Here is an 18,235-nt window from a genome sequence, read left to right as displayed (position 1 = left end):
AATATTCTTCTTGATATGACTCTTTTCAACGCTTGTGTACCAAGTTACCTATTTCATTTGACTCGTACGTCAGGAGGTCAATCAAGCGCTAAGAAGTCCGGGGAAACAGATTAACTTTTCAAGTGACAGCGATCCAAAATCAAGTCACCGCGATCAGGCTGTGGTTCCACCAGCTTCCGATACTCGAACGGCAAGCTTCACGCGGGAGCCCCGAGGGGTTGGAGAGGCGCTGGCACGAGTCTCGCCGAAGATTTAAGCGCGATCCTTTGTCCGAAGAGTAACGCCCGCGAGTTTCGCCGGGCCGGTGTGTGTCGTATCCAGCCCCGGTCTGGATCCCCATCGTCCAAGGAAATTCCAACTCCCCGAATCGCCGTAAGATCGGGACACGTCGTTATGGGTCCGCGCGCGCTCTTTCCTCTTTCTCCTTGTCCAACACCGTGGTGCCCCTCCCTCACGTGGTTTCTGTTTCTCAAGCAAGGGACAGAGCAGAGCAAAGTAGCAGCAGCAGCAACAGCAGCAACAGCAGCAGCAGGATCGGCATCGGCATCAGCATCGGCATCAGCATCGGCATCGGCATCGGTATCGGGGCGGAGGACCCCGGTCCTCCTCGGCCGGAGAAGGAGGACGCGGTCGTAAATATTCGGGCGCCAAATAATGCCGGTTCCGAGCGAGAGCAAGCGACCACGACTGCTGCTCGACCCGTAATGAAGGACATCCTCGTTAATTAGTCAATAAATTATCCTTCGCGCTCACGACGCCCGTGCTCGCTCTTTCTCTCTGTTTCTCTCTCTCTCTCTCTCTCTCTCTTTGTCTGTCTCTCTGCTCGCCCCGCGTCTTTTCAGGCGCTTGCTCTCGTCCTTTTTGCCCGGGAGAACTCAAGGGCCGCATACTTTACGACACCTATCTCGCGCGACAGCACGATGCATTTCTCACAATCAGGACCCTCGAAGACGGAAACGCGTCTTGTAAGACGATCCACGAGGTGGTCCGTCGCTGGCTTTCAGCCACGATGAATTTTTCAACGACCGTTTCCTCCCCGTTTCGTCTCCCCCCCTCCCCCCCTCCCTCTATCACCCTCTGTAGATGCTTTTATCCCGTTCTTTTTACCACTCCTTCTCTCTCTCTCTCTCTCTCTCGATCGTTGTTGTCCGCGTTTCTGATATCGTGTAAACTCAAGCGGAGCAACAGAGACGATTAGTCGCGAGGAATTAGCGCGGGACAAATTGTCCTTCGCGAATTTGGTTGTCCGCTTATTATCATTTACAACGAGCGACGACATCGAGTGCGAGACCACGCGAATCCACTCTATCTCGCGTCGTCTCTTTTCGTTTCTCGATGTCGCGTGAAGTGAAAGAAACGAAAGAAGAGAAAGATACGATTAGCTTGTACAAATTATTCTTCATAATCTTACTATCTTCGTAGTAAATCTGATTTGGTTGTCCGAGTACGAGTATATCTTCTTTCTTGAACTATCTTTTACCTCTTTCTCATTGCTGTTTCTGAACGTAAAGCGTAAAGTAAAGAGGAGGAGGCGAAACGAATTAGTCGCGAGGCACTGGCGTCGACAAATTGTTCTTATTTTTATTTGTACTGCGACATCGAGTACGAAACCACGTGAATCTATTCTCTCCTGCATCGCTCTTTTACTCTTTGCTGTCGTTTACGGAGAATTAACGCACACAAACCGTTCTTTGTAAGTTCGTCCATTCAGATTTACAACGACGACTAGACTTTATAGCAGACTTTCATAATATAATATTTTGAAATTTTTATCAAGAAATAGAAATTTGTTTTTATATTATTCTAACATTATATTAGATATCTGCGAGAAATTCCTGACTTGAGACTTCAATTTAAGGCTCGAAAATGTTAGACACAGTGAAACACCCAGTGAATATTTTTTTTATAAAACTTGAGAACTTTAGTCCAACGAAGGAACAGTACGAAAGCCCAGGAAAGTTATCTTTGATAATAGATAATCTATTTTTCGCATGAGAAATGTGAACAATGGATCGCCAAAATCCTTGTAAAACATCAAAACGTTTTACATAATATGTAAATACATAGATACAATATCTGATGGGACGATTGACATCATCTTCGAAGATAATTAATAAGAGGCTGAAGCTCATTTCATCCGCAAATCTTTCATTTACATACCTTTGCGTATCTTTTATACCTTCCAATGGAAAAGCAGAGAAAGAGTTCCATAATGACGAGTCGCGTAGAACGCGCGTTCGTGTACTGTACACGCACGTGTACAAGTGAGACGAGAAATTCGAGGAATCAGCAGGTGGACTCGAACGATTCTCGTAATATCACGACCGGCCAGGGGCATAAAGATTCGCTTCAAGTATACGCGTTCCAAGTGTACGTACCGTGCCACGTGACCGTACATCACTTTAACTATTTCCTGGCGTGGTACAGGCCTACCGGTTCGCACGATCACGAACAACGAGAGAGGCAACACCGAGAAGATGCCACCGAGCGTACCGAGCATCCGTGCACTATGTCCGCGGTCAGCTGCACCGGTGATAACTCAACGATACTCTGACCGAGCGATCGTCGATCGGGAGCGGGAGGACGTTGCGTCGTTTCTTTCGGCCAGGACGTCGTTGCGGGTCACCTGTCCACCACTTTAAGACGTACACGCTTCGTAAATATCGGTCGTCCGACCAACCGGTGGACGTGCCTCGTCGAAAATTACGAGACAGCTTGGATCGCGACCGGTTAATTCGACTCGTCGACGAAAGATGGGTCTTGGTGAGTCTTGAAAATCCTGAACACGTAGTCGTTCACGTGGCCGGACGTCGGGAAAACATCGCTGTGAACTTCCAGCAGGTGAGCGCGCAGCTCTTTCGCGAAGTTCGTTTGAAACGGCTCCGGATTGTCCCCTTGGCACACGTCGCATTCGTAGATCGTTTTTCCTGGATGCAGGCTCGTCGATAACACGTGTTTCCTCAGGTTTTCCTGCAACGAGATGGACGGAGAATGGATTTTGTTTCATCGAACGATTCCGAGGAGAAAAATAGTTAATAATGTGTAAATACAACGTGTCTACTTGATCGTGTCTCAACACTTTCTAGCTATAAACTAAAATAATATACGTTTGTGTATAAAAAATATTATATATATATTATATTATTTAATTTAATTTATTATATACATATAAATTACAGATGTATAATTTAATTTCAGTCCCAAAATATCAAAAAATGACTCCACCGACTTGTTAATATACCCAATCTTGACTGTACAAATATTTTTACGATCTCTGCTCGTGTTAAGCGTCTCGCAATTTCCATATACATTTTCAAACCTGTTTCAGACTTGACTAATATATCAATGATAATCGGATCTCGCTGCAGTGTTAATCAAATTTCGATATTCATAAATGTTACGCGCGTAATATATTCGTAAAAGGTATTCCTGCAAGAGTTTCAACACTTTCGCCAGCAACGCACCCCTCATTATCGAGAAATAAATAAATCTTTCTCGAGTTGTAAATTTTCCTTTTCCTTTCATGACGGAGCCCGGCCCAGTACGTATCGCGTAGAAGCGTGAGATCAAACGCGACAGCTCTCGTCAGAAAGTAGTCTGTCACACATGCTCTGAAAAAGTCGGAATCAAAGTCCGCGAAGTCGGATAGTTCCGAGGAGCCTCGGCGTTTGCATTCGTATCGGTGCTGGACGAAGGTGAATACCTGCGACCAGAATCGGTCTGCCGCAAACCGGACGCGTTCATTGGCTATGCCACGGAGCATTTAAAGGCGCTTTACCCTCTCGGGCTAAGTAGCTGGCCGTAGTCGTAAACATCTTCCTACCAGGCGGGCTTATACGAGCCGTTGATGGCAACGGGCAGCATCAAATTTAATTTCCCATAAGTAAATCTTTCTGCACGGCCAGCGCTCCGTGACCGTCTCGGATAAAGACCCGTTCACACCGTCATGGGCGGTCGTCCACCTTTCTCGCGAAACTCCTCTCCTATCCGAGCAACTCTCAACTCTCGCGGAAAAGTGTGCGCCGTCACGCGAATACCAGCTACACGCTTTTCATTAATCCGATCGATTCCGATTTCTTTTTGCGTAAGTAATTTTCTGTTGCAGACACACACGCCACGTAGCTAGAGCATCGCATTACGGACCGTAGGGTATTCCGTTTTACGAGATATGCTTCGTTGTAGCGATCTCAAATCGCCGCCGACTTTATCCTTCCCTCTCTTCTTTATTTCTTTCGGGATTCCAGCTGGTAATATTAATTTGCTCGCGGGCTACTGTAACTCGTAACTCGTGGATACGTGAAAATGTTTGTATGTAGTGTACACTCTCGTACAAGAATTTAGAGCACGTGGAGATATTATTATTATTCCTATATTTTTTTTTTCAAATATTAATTATACTTGAAGATCGAGATTATAATTAGGTTCGTGCCATTACGAGCAGGCCCTGTGATTTGGTTGAAATTTCAAACGTAGATTCGTTTTAAATAAAAATCGTATTTGAATTCAAAATACTTTTGAATCGTAATTTCGAATCGTATCTTTTATTTTGTAATTTACCGTGAAGGGGTTTTCGCATATAGTGTTACTGTAATTGTAGAGCACAAAGTTTTTGCTGATTTTGAAACAAATCGATTCAAAATATGTATCTGCATCTTATGTAATAAGTAAAAATGAAGGATATATCATTAATTGAATAACTCTTTCACCGCTGTAACCTTTTAAAGATATATCTCTAATATTTTAATAAACTAGAATAGACTTTTAATAAATTAGAATGAGACAGAAGATAATTTAACAAACTCTAAATTATTCATATTTCTTTCGTACTGAAATTAATAGAAAGTGGAAAACATATTAATTATAAATAGAAGCCAATATAAATCCGCCTGTGGATCTAGTTTTCAGTAGTTAGTCAATGACATTATTCTTGTTTCTTAAAAAAATGTACAAAAGGTTACGATATTTCACCCGAGAAGTAAAGTTTTGACCAAGGGTGCAATGAAAATTATCGAATTATCAGGGTAGGAAAAAAAAGATTATCGATATATACACTCTTTTGCTCGGCGGACTGATCGAGGAGGATTGTAAAATTACAAGTGCAAACTGACTAGGATCTCTAACTTAGATCGAGAGTTTATCGACGAGGTATTACCGAATGGACGTGTCTTTCCACTTTCTTTACTCGTTAACTAATAAATTCCGGCGAACATTTATCCCGACTTTGCGGTGAAACACTCCGGTCACCTTCAAGTAAATTTTCGATCGATTCTATCGCATTGGATCCTATCCGCTCAGCGAACGACCGATTGGCGGGAATTATTAAATCTTTATTATTTCGACTCGCGTGTTAGTTACACGGGGCGGGGATCGCAACTGGAACTAGCCGGCAAGAAAATCGAAAATAGAGGGTAAAAAAAACGACGACGTTGGGTGGAGATGCGTGGAAACGCAAAGCAACGTCTGCCATTGAAAATTATAATACCACTAGCGCTATCATTTAGAAAATTATAATGTTAGCTCTCCGTTATATAGTGTTATTAGCAGAGCAAAGTTTAAGTTTCTTCAATTGCTGCGCGTTTGTAAGGAATTTATATCTTTTGCCTGCTCGAGCATTCAGTTATAATATTTAATTAACTGTTAAACATAAAATACGTTGTCCATTTATTGATGTGATTTCTAAATGTATTCTTAAAAAAATATTATAATTATATTCATTTTGAATGTGTCATCTATATTGTTCTTTTTACAAACTCACTGATCACAAATTAAAAAGTACCAATCACTGTGCAACGATGATGTAACAATCTACGATTTTTCCGCAAATTTCTCGGAGAAAATATCTATCTCCTTAGCTGAACTATGAGCATCTTCTAATTTATTCTGTTACACGTTGATCACTTAAAAGAAAAAAAGAAATTAAAGATGCGAGAATGCACGTAACAGGTAAAAATATTCGTTGTTTCGGTTGTTTGGTTTGTAAAAATATATAAAAATATAATTTCGAACGAGCGGACCTAATTCAGATGGCCGGTGGCTGCGCACCTGTCATAAATTGGATGGATGGAGGAAGGAAGAAAGGTGGCGCGTGTAATCTCGCGGATGCAAGACAAGCCTGCTACGAATTTCGTCGTTAATCTATTATATTAAAGACCAATGTTACGTTAACGCAACATATCATTTATGTTTCTCTTTGGATTACTGATTATTTAAATATATAACGAGTTTAGGTAAATTTGGATTACTGATTATTTAAATATATAATTAGTTTAGGTAATGTGCCGTTTCTTTTCTTTTGTATTTCACGATAAAGGAACAACTTATCCACATTTTGCTCAATTATTTATATTCTTTTAATGATATTACGTTTACGTGACACAGTGCAGGTACATTATAGTCCTTAATGGGTTAAACTGTCTCTCTTGTTATCTTCATAACCAACTCGTTTCTTAGTTCGAAACTTCTACGATCGTAGAATTAAAATATACATCTGGCATTTTACGGCTTCTGTCTTTTACATCTTACTAGCTAAGAACGTAATCTTGAACCTCCCACTTTTCAGATAATCCCTGATCTCGTCAGATAATATCCCTCTTAAACATCCCGGATTAATTCATAGATCTTTTTGCGATCGGACGCACGTTTTATCTCGTAATGGATAATTTTTAATTCTCCGTGCTTCACCTTACGCGAATATTATTCCACGGTACGGTAAGTGAACGCTGCATCAATGCCCGTTTTCATTCCGATCCCAGGCACCGCGGTGATGGTGGTACGCGAAAGACGAATTTAATCGTTCGCCCGCGATCGTAATCGGCCAGTATCAACTCCGCGATCGCGCCGCGGCCATCCCCCTTCGATATCAAAAACGATTAAAACGAACGGCCACAGAAGCTGCCACAAGTCTTTCGCACGGTTACACGGTACGCTCAGCCGGCTGAGAAGTGCCTACCGCTGTATCATTACCGATGCAAGACGTACACCGTTCGCAATTCACCGTGCCGCGAGATTACCTTGGGCTCAAGTTATCCCGCCGGCTGAGAGCCACTGGAATGAGTTTATGTCGCTATCAAAGAGACACGGAGCCCTCGTATGCGAGTCGCATCCTAACTAAAGCTTCAAAGGGCATTAGCATACCGGCCGCTCGGTATGACTGGGCCGTGCGTGTGTGGGCATCCAGTGAGCACAATTAACTCGTTATCTTATCGCGCCTCGGTGGCGGCAGAGGCGGCGGCATGGTCCAAACGTTAAGGTGTACTTTGCTTAATTTACGCCGCGGAGTCACCGCCGCTACAAAAATTGAACTGCGAGAATCAACCACCGCCGCTTCCTACCTACCCGGCTACAACGCCGGGCAATAGAGCTCGACTGCAACGAGCCCCGATCGTTTTCGGCTCGGTTCCCATTCGATTCGTCGTGTAATTCGCGTCGTTCGACTCGTGTACACCAAGGATCTCTGAATGTTAGGCCAGACTTATGTATTGTCAGTGGCTCACGGTGGCTGCGCGTGAAGACTCGCGATCGGTGTGAATGGAGGTTAAATGAAGTTCTATTTCCTGGAGCGAAGTTTACAACGCACTGTTTAGATATGTTCTGCAATTTTGTCAAACATTCGAACACTTACCATAGAAAAACGTCTATGTATATGTTACGAGTGTAAACGATCTTTTATATATAGCAGATCGTGAAAGTATGAAGAACGTTTATAGTATATGCGTGTATTATATTTGTTATATAAACGATCACTTATGTACAAGTATATTAGATGACGAAAATATTCGAGAATTTATTACAGAAGAATATTTATGTACGCATACATACAATTGATCTTTTATATCTGTATATAGTGGATCGTGAAAGTACTTGAAGAATTTTTTAACTATAACAATGGTGCTTTTTTCATTTTATTTTGAATGTTTTGAGACTAAACTTTTATATTTGAAGTTTCATTTATTTATTCTTCTCGCAGTGCAATGACATTTTTCTTTTTAGTGTCTTTGCGAGAACTATCAAAATGGACGAATCAGATGGTACGCGCAGTGGGCAGTGAGGAAGACATAGATGTAGAGAAGGTGATCAATGTAAGTCAATTCTCATTAAAAGCAATTTTTGTCACGCAAATGCTCTTTTGACAAAAACTAATTATTAAATCGTACAATAACTGTACCACAATTATGATTAGTACTTATTCTGGCCATTTTAAAAAAGATCATGTGTTAAATGTGTGTTGCATTCATTTTGGTCTCTCGCAGTTCGATTGACCCGAGTTGTTAACGCTAGAACTACCAACGACTAAAGCATAACATTTGCAGCAAAGAAATTAAAGTGTAAGTTAATAGTACAATAAAAGAACGCAAGCTTCTATTAATATATTTTGTTAAAAATCACCTCGAGTGGATCAAATATATAAAGTTCCCATGGAAAATGATAAATTGATCAATTTGGTAGTTCTAACTGTTAAACGTGTAGGAGTGTAGATTGGCAGCAGTTGCCTCCGACTTACCAAGTTGTTGCTCGCGTACGGACAATGACGACACTTGTAAGGCTTTGTGCCCGTGTGGAGACGCACGTGCCGCTGCAAATGAGACGCGAGTTTCGTTTTGAAAGCGCAGCCACTGTAGGGACATGCGCGGAGTTCCGATTTCCCCGTGTCCTCTGGCTCGTCGTGTCGTGCACGATGCCTGCAACAAAGAATTCGCGTTTCTCAATTAGATAAATCACCTCGTGCATCGATGTCAATCAAACTACAGACTGCTTAACCCAATAAAACGAAGAATTTGCGTTCCCTTTTACGATGTTTAATCTAGTTTCTGAACTAGAATTTGGTCTGTTGGTTTGTCTCTTTTTTCTTTTTTTATTATTAATAATTAGGTTGGGTTATTAGCGACCAAAAATTTTACACGTACATTCTTCGTGGAATTTTGTAAATTTTAAAACTTTTGATGACTTATGTTGCGAGATTGTACGGTATTGCCAAGAATTAGTGTAGTATGAAATACAAGTACGTCAAGTGCTCTTAAACGATGCATCAAACACTTGTAATAGTAATAAATTCTCAGATTTTTGATTCGGTGATTATGAACGGCAACTAATATTATGTTACGTAAACATATCAACGCTTGTTCGTCATTTTATAATTCTACTTATTGGAGTAAACCAACGCTCGAATCTCACATCCGATAAACCTTACTCCGCAATACTCGTGCAATGTTACTTCTACGAACGTAACTAAAGAGATCAAACTTAAATAGAGATATATGAAATATTCTATTAAATCTATTATAAATTTCGTCTATCAAGTACTCTAAAAAATGCTACATGTTGGATATTTCATGTACAGTCAATCGTGAATTACGTTACACTCGCTCTATCGATATCTGAAATTGTCACGTGTCTGAAAAATGCATCAACATTCTACGCTCTGGTCGCGTTATATACATATTAAAGAAAAGAGGCGATAAGGAAAAACGTGTAAGCAATTCTGAAAGACGCGGCACTAAATACAGGTTCATCGTCGCTGTATCGGGGCCTGGTGATTATGAACGATGCGATATGCGTGCACGATATTACGAGGGAGCCATTGGACATGGTTACGTGTATATCAGGTTCGAAATGCGTGACACGTTTAATTAAAATCCTCTGTGATTTACTCCACACCGCACAGAGCGTGGCCGAAAGAGATGGAGAAAGACTCGCGGTACGAGAGAGAGAGAGAGAGAGAGAAAGGGGGAGAAAGGGAGGGAGAAGGGTGACACTGCAGGACAACGATGAAAAAGAGAACGAAAGGAAAAGCATGGAAAGAGGAAGAAGACGAGCTGTGAAAAGAGAGAAAGAGAGAAAGAGGGGAAGGGGAAGAGAGAGAGAGAGAGTATAAGCTATAGAAATGAGGGTTTAGGGGAAGGTAGAGTACGGAGGAGAGGTGGGAGAGAAAGAGAGACTCGTCGTGACACTCTGTGGCTGCGTTGAGTTCGACTCACGTAGTAAGTACTCAATTCGCGATGAAATATCGCGCCGACCATCGCCATGCGGACGATCATAACGGGTTGCCCGCACTTGGCCGACTGCTGCACGCAACTTCCGCTTTCGCGGCTCTCTCTCCTTCCTTCTCCCGATTCCTCTTCCCCTCCTTCCCCCCTTTATCGCTCTTTCTCCCTTTTTCTTTTCATCTCGTTCCCCTTTTCATCTCTCTTTCTCTCTCTGTCTCTTTCTTTCCTCCCCTCTTTTCACCCTTATTTTTACCACCCTTTCTCTCTTTTTCTACATTCTTCTTTCTCTCGTTCTCCCTTTGTCACACTCTCTCTCCTTCTCTCTCTTTTCTCGCAGTTTTCGTTTTCATCCGCCTCTCGTTCGTCCGGCAAGAGACAAAACACACGCACGTGCACGAAAAAGAGAATTGAAAATGAACAACGAATGAAACGAGATGAAATTTATTAGAGGTCTTGCACGATACAATGTCCTTAATAAGACTTAATTTAAATCGAATCGCGCGCGCTTCGCGTGCGTAATCTACGAGATACACGCATCGCATATTTTCCGGTATTAGTGTCCAACCACCTGTCTGCTCCGACAACTAAGAATCAATCGATTAAGCCGATTAAAACGCGCCTGTACGTGGAATACGCGATGGATTTTTTTTTTTTTTTTCTTTCCTTTTTTCTTTTCTACCAGCGGATAGCAGTTTAACTTGGGTTACGCTCGATCGAATTTTCTTTGCTGTTTGTTGGCGCGATTAAAATTCCCTCTCTTTGTTTGTGTGCAATGGATCACGAAAGTATCGAAACGTTTTGCCGTAGGAAAATTTTTACGTACGATCAGACATTGCAGCGAGATCACTGTTGCGATTATATTGATAAAATTTGAAATCGTTCTGGAAATACGTATAAAACTTACAGTTTGTAAGACGATCGTATATTCATTTTGAGCATATGAATCATTCAGAAGTTCAATTCAAAGAACGATGATAGCGTCGCGAACACTGTTTCTAAAACAAATCTTCGAAATCACTATCAATTACGTGTGTCCTGCGACGAATGAATTTATGAAAATAAATGATTTGTTTCTTCAAGGATATCAATCGATCTGTTCTTGAGAATTGGATATTGAATTATTACGTACATAACGAGAAAAAGAATTTAATTCATATATTCGACGTATTCACAAATTTCCTCCGTTTGTTCAAATACTTTAGCGATTATAATTATGTCAATACGAGAACCAAATTTTAATGTAACTTTGCGATATGTCTCGTAATAATAAAATCAATATCCCACGCATAGGGTACGAGTGAATAGGGAAAAGAAACGAAGATATGTCACGAGAAGTGTTCACACTTGTAAAGTAACGTATCGATAATGTTGATCGATAATGTAATCGAGATTCCTGGACCGTGGTGATCAAAGGATCACGTGCGTGTACCAACTGGTGCTTCTTCGAGCAGAAGGTACTGGTACGCCTGTGGCAATTAATTTCCCACTTCCGCAAAGACATCGATCAGGCGTCGTAGATCTACGAGATGAATAGGACGTAGGTTTGCATCGTTCGCAGCGGGGATCTTGATTAAAATTAATGTCGAACCTAACGTCGAATATTAACGAACGGGTCTCTCTCTGTTTCGTTTGTTTCCTCGATGTCGTTGTTGTTAACTCTCTCTCTCTCTCTCTCTCTCTCTCTCTACGTTCGAGAATAATTGCGAATAACGAACAAAATAATATTTAAAAAGAAAGAAAAAGACGCGCGTTGCGTAGGCTCGCGTGAAAGTTTACAAATGGAAATTTGAAACCAAAGAGAGAGAGAGAGAGAGAGATTAATACGTTGTCAAACGTATTCGTGAAATTACACGGGTGATTAATATGCAGCGGCTGAGGTGGAGAATTTTGAATAATAAAGACGTGACGGGAACATTTGTGATACCTAACGGGGACAACTGTTCAACTCGGAACGGTGAGACTCCGTAGATTTCGCTGCGAGATAGCGTAAAAATTATTGGATTAGGACTCGCAGGACTCCAATGCAACGAGACAAACAAATTAATTGCAGATTGTCACAACGTCACAATTTTTTGCAATTTTGTCGTTACAAACAGAACAGTCGAATTGAGAGAGTTGAGATCGAACTATGCGAAACAAGTAACCTCTGTTCTGCAAATAATTTTTAATCACTCTCCACAGTAGGTAATATTAATAAACTGATAGATATGTAAATCACGTCAACTGTAGTTCCACGTTAAATGATATCTCGTTGAGATTTGAACGAGAACTGGGGGAACCGAGACGAGGATTTTCGTTCAGTTTTGACTACGTATGAGCAAATTTTGCACGTACCGGCGTAGCTGGGTCTTCGTCTTCGCCGCGTAGGAGCAATCCGAACACTTGTACTGCCTATTAGACGGCGTGCTGTCGTGTACCAGGCTTCTGTGCGATCTCAATTCGGAGGCTGTCCGGAGCACCGTTGGACAGCCCGGAAGTCCGCACTTGTACTTCTTGCCAGCGTGTCGCAACATGTGCTGCCGCAGCGAATGCCTGGGGAGGGGAGAGAAAAAAAGAAAACAAATAAACGTTCAGTGAACAATCATTCGTACCTGCTTACGCGTCACTGTTTACGTAACGTCGAAACAAATTGTAAAAACCAACACTCGAGAGAATTCAGTCGTAGTAATATTCTCCTCTTTCCTCATGTCCCAACAACAATACACACGTGTAATACAACACTGTGTCGAATCATTATGAAAGCAAGTTATTTCGTCTCTAGTGCTCAAACCTTTAAACTTTATGTAATTCTGGAATTTTGTTAGATAATATTGAATTTTTAATAATGTCTCTGTTGAATTTTGATTAAACTGGCGGATCTGATAACGACAAGCTTTATCTTCTTGTAATCTGATACTTTTGAAAGTATCGAACAGTATTAATATTCCGGGCGTGTGTTGTTAATTTTTAAGAATTAAGAATTCTTTAGAATGGTAAACCAGTACTGTGTATGTGTGAGCACGTGTTCATTTACACTCTGACACTTCTCTTCCGAATGACGTATTCCTCCGTCGAATAATCATTTTATCCTCTATCTGCTACTCATCAAAAGATCTCAACTCTTTCTGACTCATCATCAGGCCTAAGCATGCTTCCGCTCCATAAATCTCTCAGTTCCAAAATCTATATTGTACATTAACACTCAGAATTCCAGGATTGTAAGAGATTTTCATTGAATAAATTGCACTGACTATGTCAACACGTGTTCATTTTATTCTGATACGGCACCGTAGTTTCTTCTCTCTGTGGAATAACGATTTTACTCATTCATGGACCTCGATTCTTCCTCACTTAAACACGTCCACGTTCTACAAGTTTCTCAGTTTCAAAATCTATCGTATACTATGAGCATATTAACACAATTTTATTCGTCGAAGATCAACCCATATCCCTGCTCCATAATTTTCTCAGTTCTCAAAATCAATTAACCTGGAATTAATGTAAGATCGATTCAGAGCATCTAACTTGAGATGTTCATTCGATCGCTCGTATTGCCAAGCCAGTGACGAAACTGAACGTATCGCCAGGGTGCTCGTATGATTTTTTTTCAAATGCCAATGACGATCGGCCAGGAGCGTCGACGACGATCGCGAAGCATAATGATATCGCGACTTAAAGGGACACGTTTTTCGTGAAATCCAACGCGTAATAAGACAGCACAATGGCCCGGACGAATGCACGGTACGCGTGTGACCACATCGGCTGTTCGCACGCCGTACGATCCGATCGCAGCTGTTGCATCCTATATCAACCTGCCGGCGAGAAAGCGCGCACAAGAGCCCGCACTTTAAATAGTTTCTGTCAAGAGGTGACGATCTATACGGTTACTGAACTTGCCCTGAACCGACTCCACCGTTCGTACTCTACTTTCTACCCTTGTTTCCTTTTCTTTTCTTTTTTTTTCCCCCTATACGACGCGTTACTCTCTAGCGAGTGTCAGGGTGAAAAGATAGTAAGTAGCTTCGGGAAATCGTAAGTTGAGTAACAGATAAAGCGTGAAGTTTTCATTTTTTTTTTTTTTTAAATCAAATAGCAGTCGACCAACATTAGTTGGTATATAAATATATAACTTATGCATGTTGCTTTGCTATTATTTCCCGACATGAATAGGAATACAAATAATTGAATATCCATATACAAATTTAAATAATTTATTTAAATTTGTATATGGATATTAATAATTTATTTTCATTTATAATAAATAATTTATTTGAGTATATTATAAATTAATATTAATTAATGAACTTGATAAAGTATCTGATTTGAATTCGTATTATAGAAATAAAATTTTCTATTAATTTAAATTAATAAATATAATTAATTCTTTAATTAAATGTAAATAAATTAAATAATATATAAAATTAAAATTAATAATTCTATTCAACATATATATATATATATATATATTATTTATGATCAAATTTGATTCCTTTGTCTGTGTATAGTTTTACACGCGTATAGTATAATTTTTGATACGCGTATAGCCGTCACACAATGGAAAGTGCAAACGGGTACAAACATGAGTACATGCACTTCGTCGAGCCAATAAATAAAATTCGTTCACCTGTAAAATCTGGGAATACAACCTCGAACCAAATGACAGATCTTTAAACGCGACGTTTGAGAAGTCAGGAATTATTTCCACTTCCTTTAGAACCTTTCAACAGGGAGAAGAAAATCCGTCATGTAGCATCAGTTAAACCTAATCTGAGCCAGGCCGTTGCATTCCCTCTGGGGCGAGCCCTATCGTGCTTCCTTCGAACGTAAACGCGACGAGCCACGTTCGAGCCATCTGATTAAAAGGGAAAAGGGAGGAGGCGCAAATCGAACGGAGGGCAATGAAAACGACAGCGAATGCACGAGTAATACCGGCATTCCAGCGTATAAAACTAAGCGAAAGCTCGTCGATGTTATCGAAATCGGTAGCAAATTTCCGAACGTGGTAGCCACGATCTTCGCGTACGTATCTCTCCTGGCTCCCCTGTATCGAGATCTTTCGCTGAAGCCACCGTGTGGTACCAGCGGCGGGGAAACCTACCGCGGTAACAGAAACGAAGGACACGGATTTTTCGAGATGGCAGCTCGACGATACCGGCAGCGGCAGCAGCAGCAGCTCGTGGCTGTCCACGAGCAACAGCAGCAACAGTACCAACGCTGGCCAGAATCCGGAACGGTGGACGAAGGACAGCGGATCGAAGAAGAAAATCGACGAAAGAGAAAAAACGAAGAAGAAGAAGAAGAAGAAGAAGAAGAAGGTGGACGCGGAGGGCAGCAGCTTCTGCTCTGGAGCAAAGGAGCAGAGAGAAAGGAAGGGACAGAGAGAAACCGAAGAAACGGCTGAGAGCTGAAGAGGGCTACGAGATCTGGGCCGTCCTAGAGGGAGTCCCGGCCTACCCAATTGGCTACGCAAGTGTAACGGCAACTTTTACAATGTCAGGATATACACGCCCTCGCAACCAGCTTAGGACGTACCTTCTCTTACACCTGCACCCGGCATAGTCTTTGCGAGGTGCGCTTCGGCTCGCGGAGTGTCGTGGTGTGTCAACCGTGGGTGCGCTGGTGGTTGCAGGGGCCCCCGCGGGCACCGGGCCCCGGGCCGCTGCCCCGGGGCTTCTTGCTCGCCCGTTGTCTCACTCGCCAACCCCCTGTCCGTCCTCTTCGCGCGATTTTTTTCACCGAGCCCTCGACACTGCCGGTCAAGGACAAGTGGCATCGGGGCCGAAAGCCGACCCGCCTCCGAGCTCCGATCATCGGAACAAATTGGCCCGATCGTTCGAGAAACGAGTACGTCGATGTGGCGTTGCTATTGTGGATATGACGCCGGTAGATTGTAGATTGTTGGCGTTGAAGCGTACGTACATACGTGTTGGTCCTCGCTTCGTTTGGAAATGATTCTTTCTACGAGTCAATTTTCGTTCGGAACAACTACGGTCTCGCTTCTTTTTATTAATTTCAATTTCGTGATTGTAAAACAGATGTTTCTAGGGTAAAGTACAACTTGGTCTGATCGTAGTCTGTGATCGACAGAACACAGAACTGATGTATCAAGGAGCGTGTAACGATTTTCATCGTGATGTTGCGCACACAGTTTTCTTCCAAATTTCTTCGAGTTTCACAAGTGAGAATTTAGGGAAGAAAATTCTGGCAAAAAGGTACGAAGCGATTTTTGCGATCGCAGATTGTGATTATGAAACGAGTGAAACGAGGCGGTAATAGTTAGATAACAGTTAGGTAATTCTTGTTTATTCTTTAAAATGAATCAACTTTGAATCATTCGCCGGATCCCGATGAACATGTAAACTACTCTCGTATTTCTCGATATTTAATGCGATCTACACTATGGGAATCTGTGGTCCAATCGATTATTTTAGCTCGCTGACCTTTCTTTATGGACTCGAATTACAATATCTTATAAATTAAAATATTTATGCGCGCACCGCCGATTGCGTTTATTGACATTTAGTACATAATTGAATAGCTTCCGCTGCTTTTATTTTCTAGTTGTATCGTGAAATTATATCGGATTGTTGTGTGAAACGGCTGATTACAAAGCCACGTAGAAATCATTTAGAAAATGTCGTTAAATAATACTTATTTGTAGACTGCGGATTTTAATGCACTTGTGAGAAAATAAATCGCTGAAAAGAAGTCCATAGAATGAAACAAATTGTTAATTTCTAGTTCTCTAATGGAGTTCACAAAAATTTTAACTTGTGAAGGTAGTCTACTTATTAAACACGGTTACAATTGAAATAACGAAACGAAATATCAGCAATATTTCATTGGTTGTGTATGAAATTCGAGTGTATTCTTTATAAAACTTCAAGCTTGAATCTAATAACAAACATTATTCGTAATGTTAACATAGGTTTGTGAGAAACTGCATTCAGAAGAAAGACATGTCGCTGTCGTACAAATAATTTAAATTGAGAAATACCAACATCAAAAGTGAATTAAAAAAATTCTGCACAATATATAATAAGTAAAATTAACATAATAGATGTTTAACAACTTAAAAGTTCTTTAAACTATAACAATAATAATTACAATTTTTAGTAGTATTATAATAGTGACTCCAAGAATCTTGCAAATTAAAAATTGGGCCATTAAATAGATTAAAACTACATAATACATTATATGAATTATATGTTGCTGTACATAAATCTGCATGGTTAGTCGTGAAAGAATGCAGTTAAAAACTCCCACTAATAAATTTCGGAAAATTTCATGCTGGGGTTTATTATATGCAACCGCATTTTTTCACGGTCGCTAAATATAGCGATGAAGAGAGCAACCATGGTTATCGAGCAATGTTTGAAACGTAGAGGAAATCGGGACAAAAATGTAATTTCTTTATCTTTTTACAATTAAAAAAATAAAGTAGTATTTTAACAAACAACAATTTCACGTGTATTAGAAACAAAAATATCTGTAAGAAAAAAAAAATTTTATTGTTACTTGACTTGAGATTAAAAATTCATTTGTGAGGCATTTTACTCGATTTCATACAATTTGTAATCAATCAATAATATTAATCAGTAATGAGTACCGACAAGTAATCAAAATCGTGAAATATTTGCAAAACACGTATAGTTTAATCACGTATAGAAGTATCTATTTTAAAATACATTTTTCGATTGGAATTCACATTGTAACTCTATTAAATCTAGCTGCTGGAATTAAAACTCGCAATACAATTTTCAATATACAACACAGTATCTACTAATAGAATCAAGTTTTACAGAAATTATTTATCGGTACCGATTCGTCTGAAAAATGATCGAATCATTTACAATGATTCCGACTTACACATATTTCGATAATCGACTACAAACGCGTTACTGATCACGTTATCGAGCAAAATGTAAATTAATCGCCGAACGATCCAGAACTCACGTTTCTTATTTACGCCAATTTACATTTGACAATGATTAACCAATTGCCAACTACGTGCGATTACGAATACTTTCGATAATCGGCTGCGGAAATGATCGATTACCCAAATGATCGTCGTTGCAAATTCAATCTTCGCGTGTGAAATCGTCGATCAATCGGTGCCGATTCAGCTAAAACAGCAACTCACCAGGCCGCGAAACGTGAATGCGTTCTTCGTTACAACGTCGTCGTCGTCGTCGGTGAGTTATAGCGTTGGGAAATCTCGTGTTGTCGGCCCATTCCGGGGAATTGGAATTCCAATAGAACAATATTAATAT

General features: G+C 40.7%; 1 protein-coding gene across 1 annotated transcript in view; it reads right to left on the bottom strand.

Moving 5' to 3' along the window:
- Window positions 1-1,419: 1,419 nt before the first annotated feature.
- LOC122529395 (zinc finger protein 761) overlaps window positions 1,420-18,235 on the bottom strand; it is a 38,879-nt gene continuing 22,063 nt past the window's right edge. The window contains exons 6-8 of the mRNA XM_043655499.1: window positions 12,318-12,515; window positions 8,501-8,678; window positions 1,420-2,970 (exon numbers count right to left, since the gene is read on the bottom strand). Of these exons, the coding sequence (XP_043511434.1) occupies window positions 2,731-2,970; window positions 8,501-8,678; window positions 12,318-12,515 (616 nt within the window). The 3' untranslated portion in view covers window positions 1,420-2,730. The remainder of the gene's footprint in view (window positions 2,971-8,500; window positions 8,679-12,317; window positions 12,516-18,235) is intronic.

Source organism: Frieseomelitta varia, unplaced genomic scaffold, assembly GCF_011392965.1.
Source record: "Frieseomelitta varia isolate USP_RPSP 00005682 unplaced genomic scaffold, Fvar_1.2 scaffold_285, whole genome shotgun sequence".
Lineage (NCBI taxonomy): Eukaryota > Metazoa > Arthropoda > Insecta > Hymenoptera > Apidae > Frieseomelitta > Frieseomelitta varia.
Note: the sequence above shows the minus strand (reverse complement) of the source record. Positions and strands in the feature narration are given on the sequence as shown.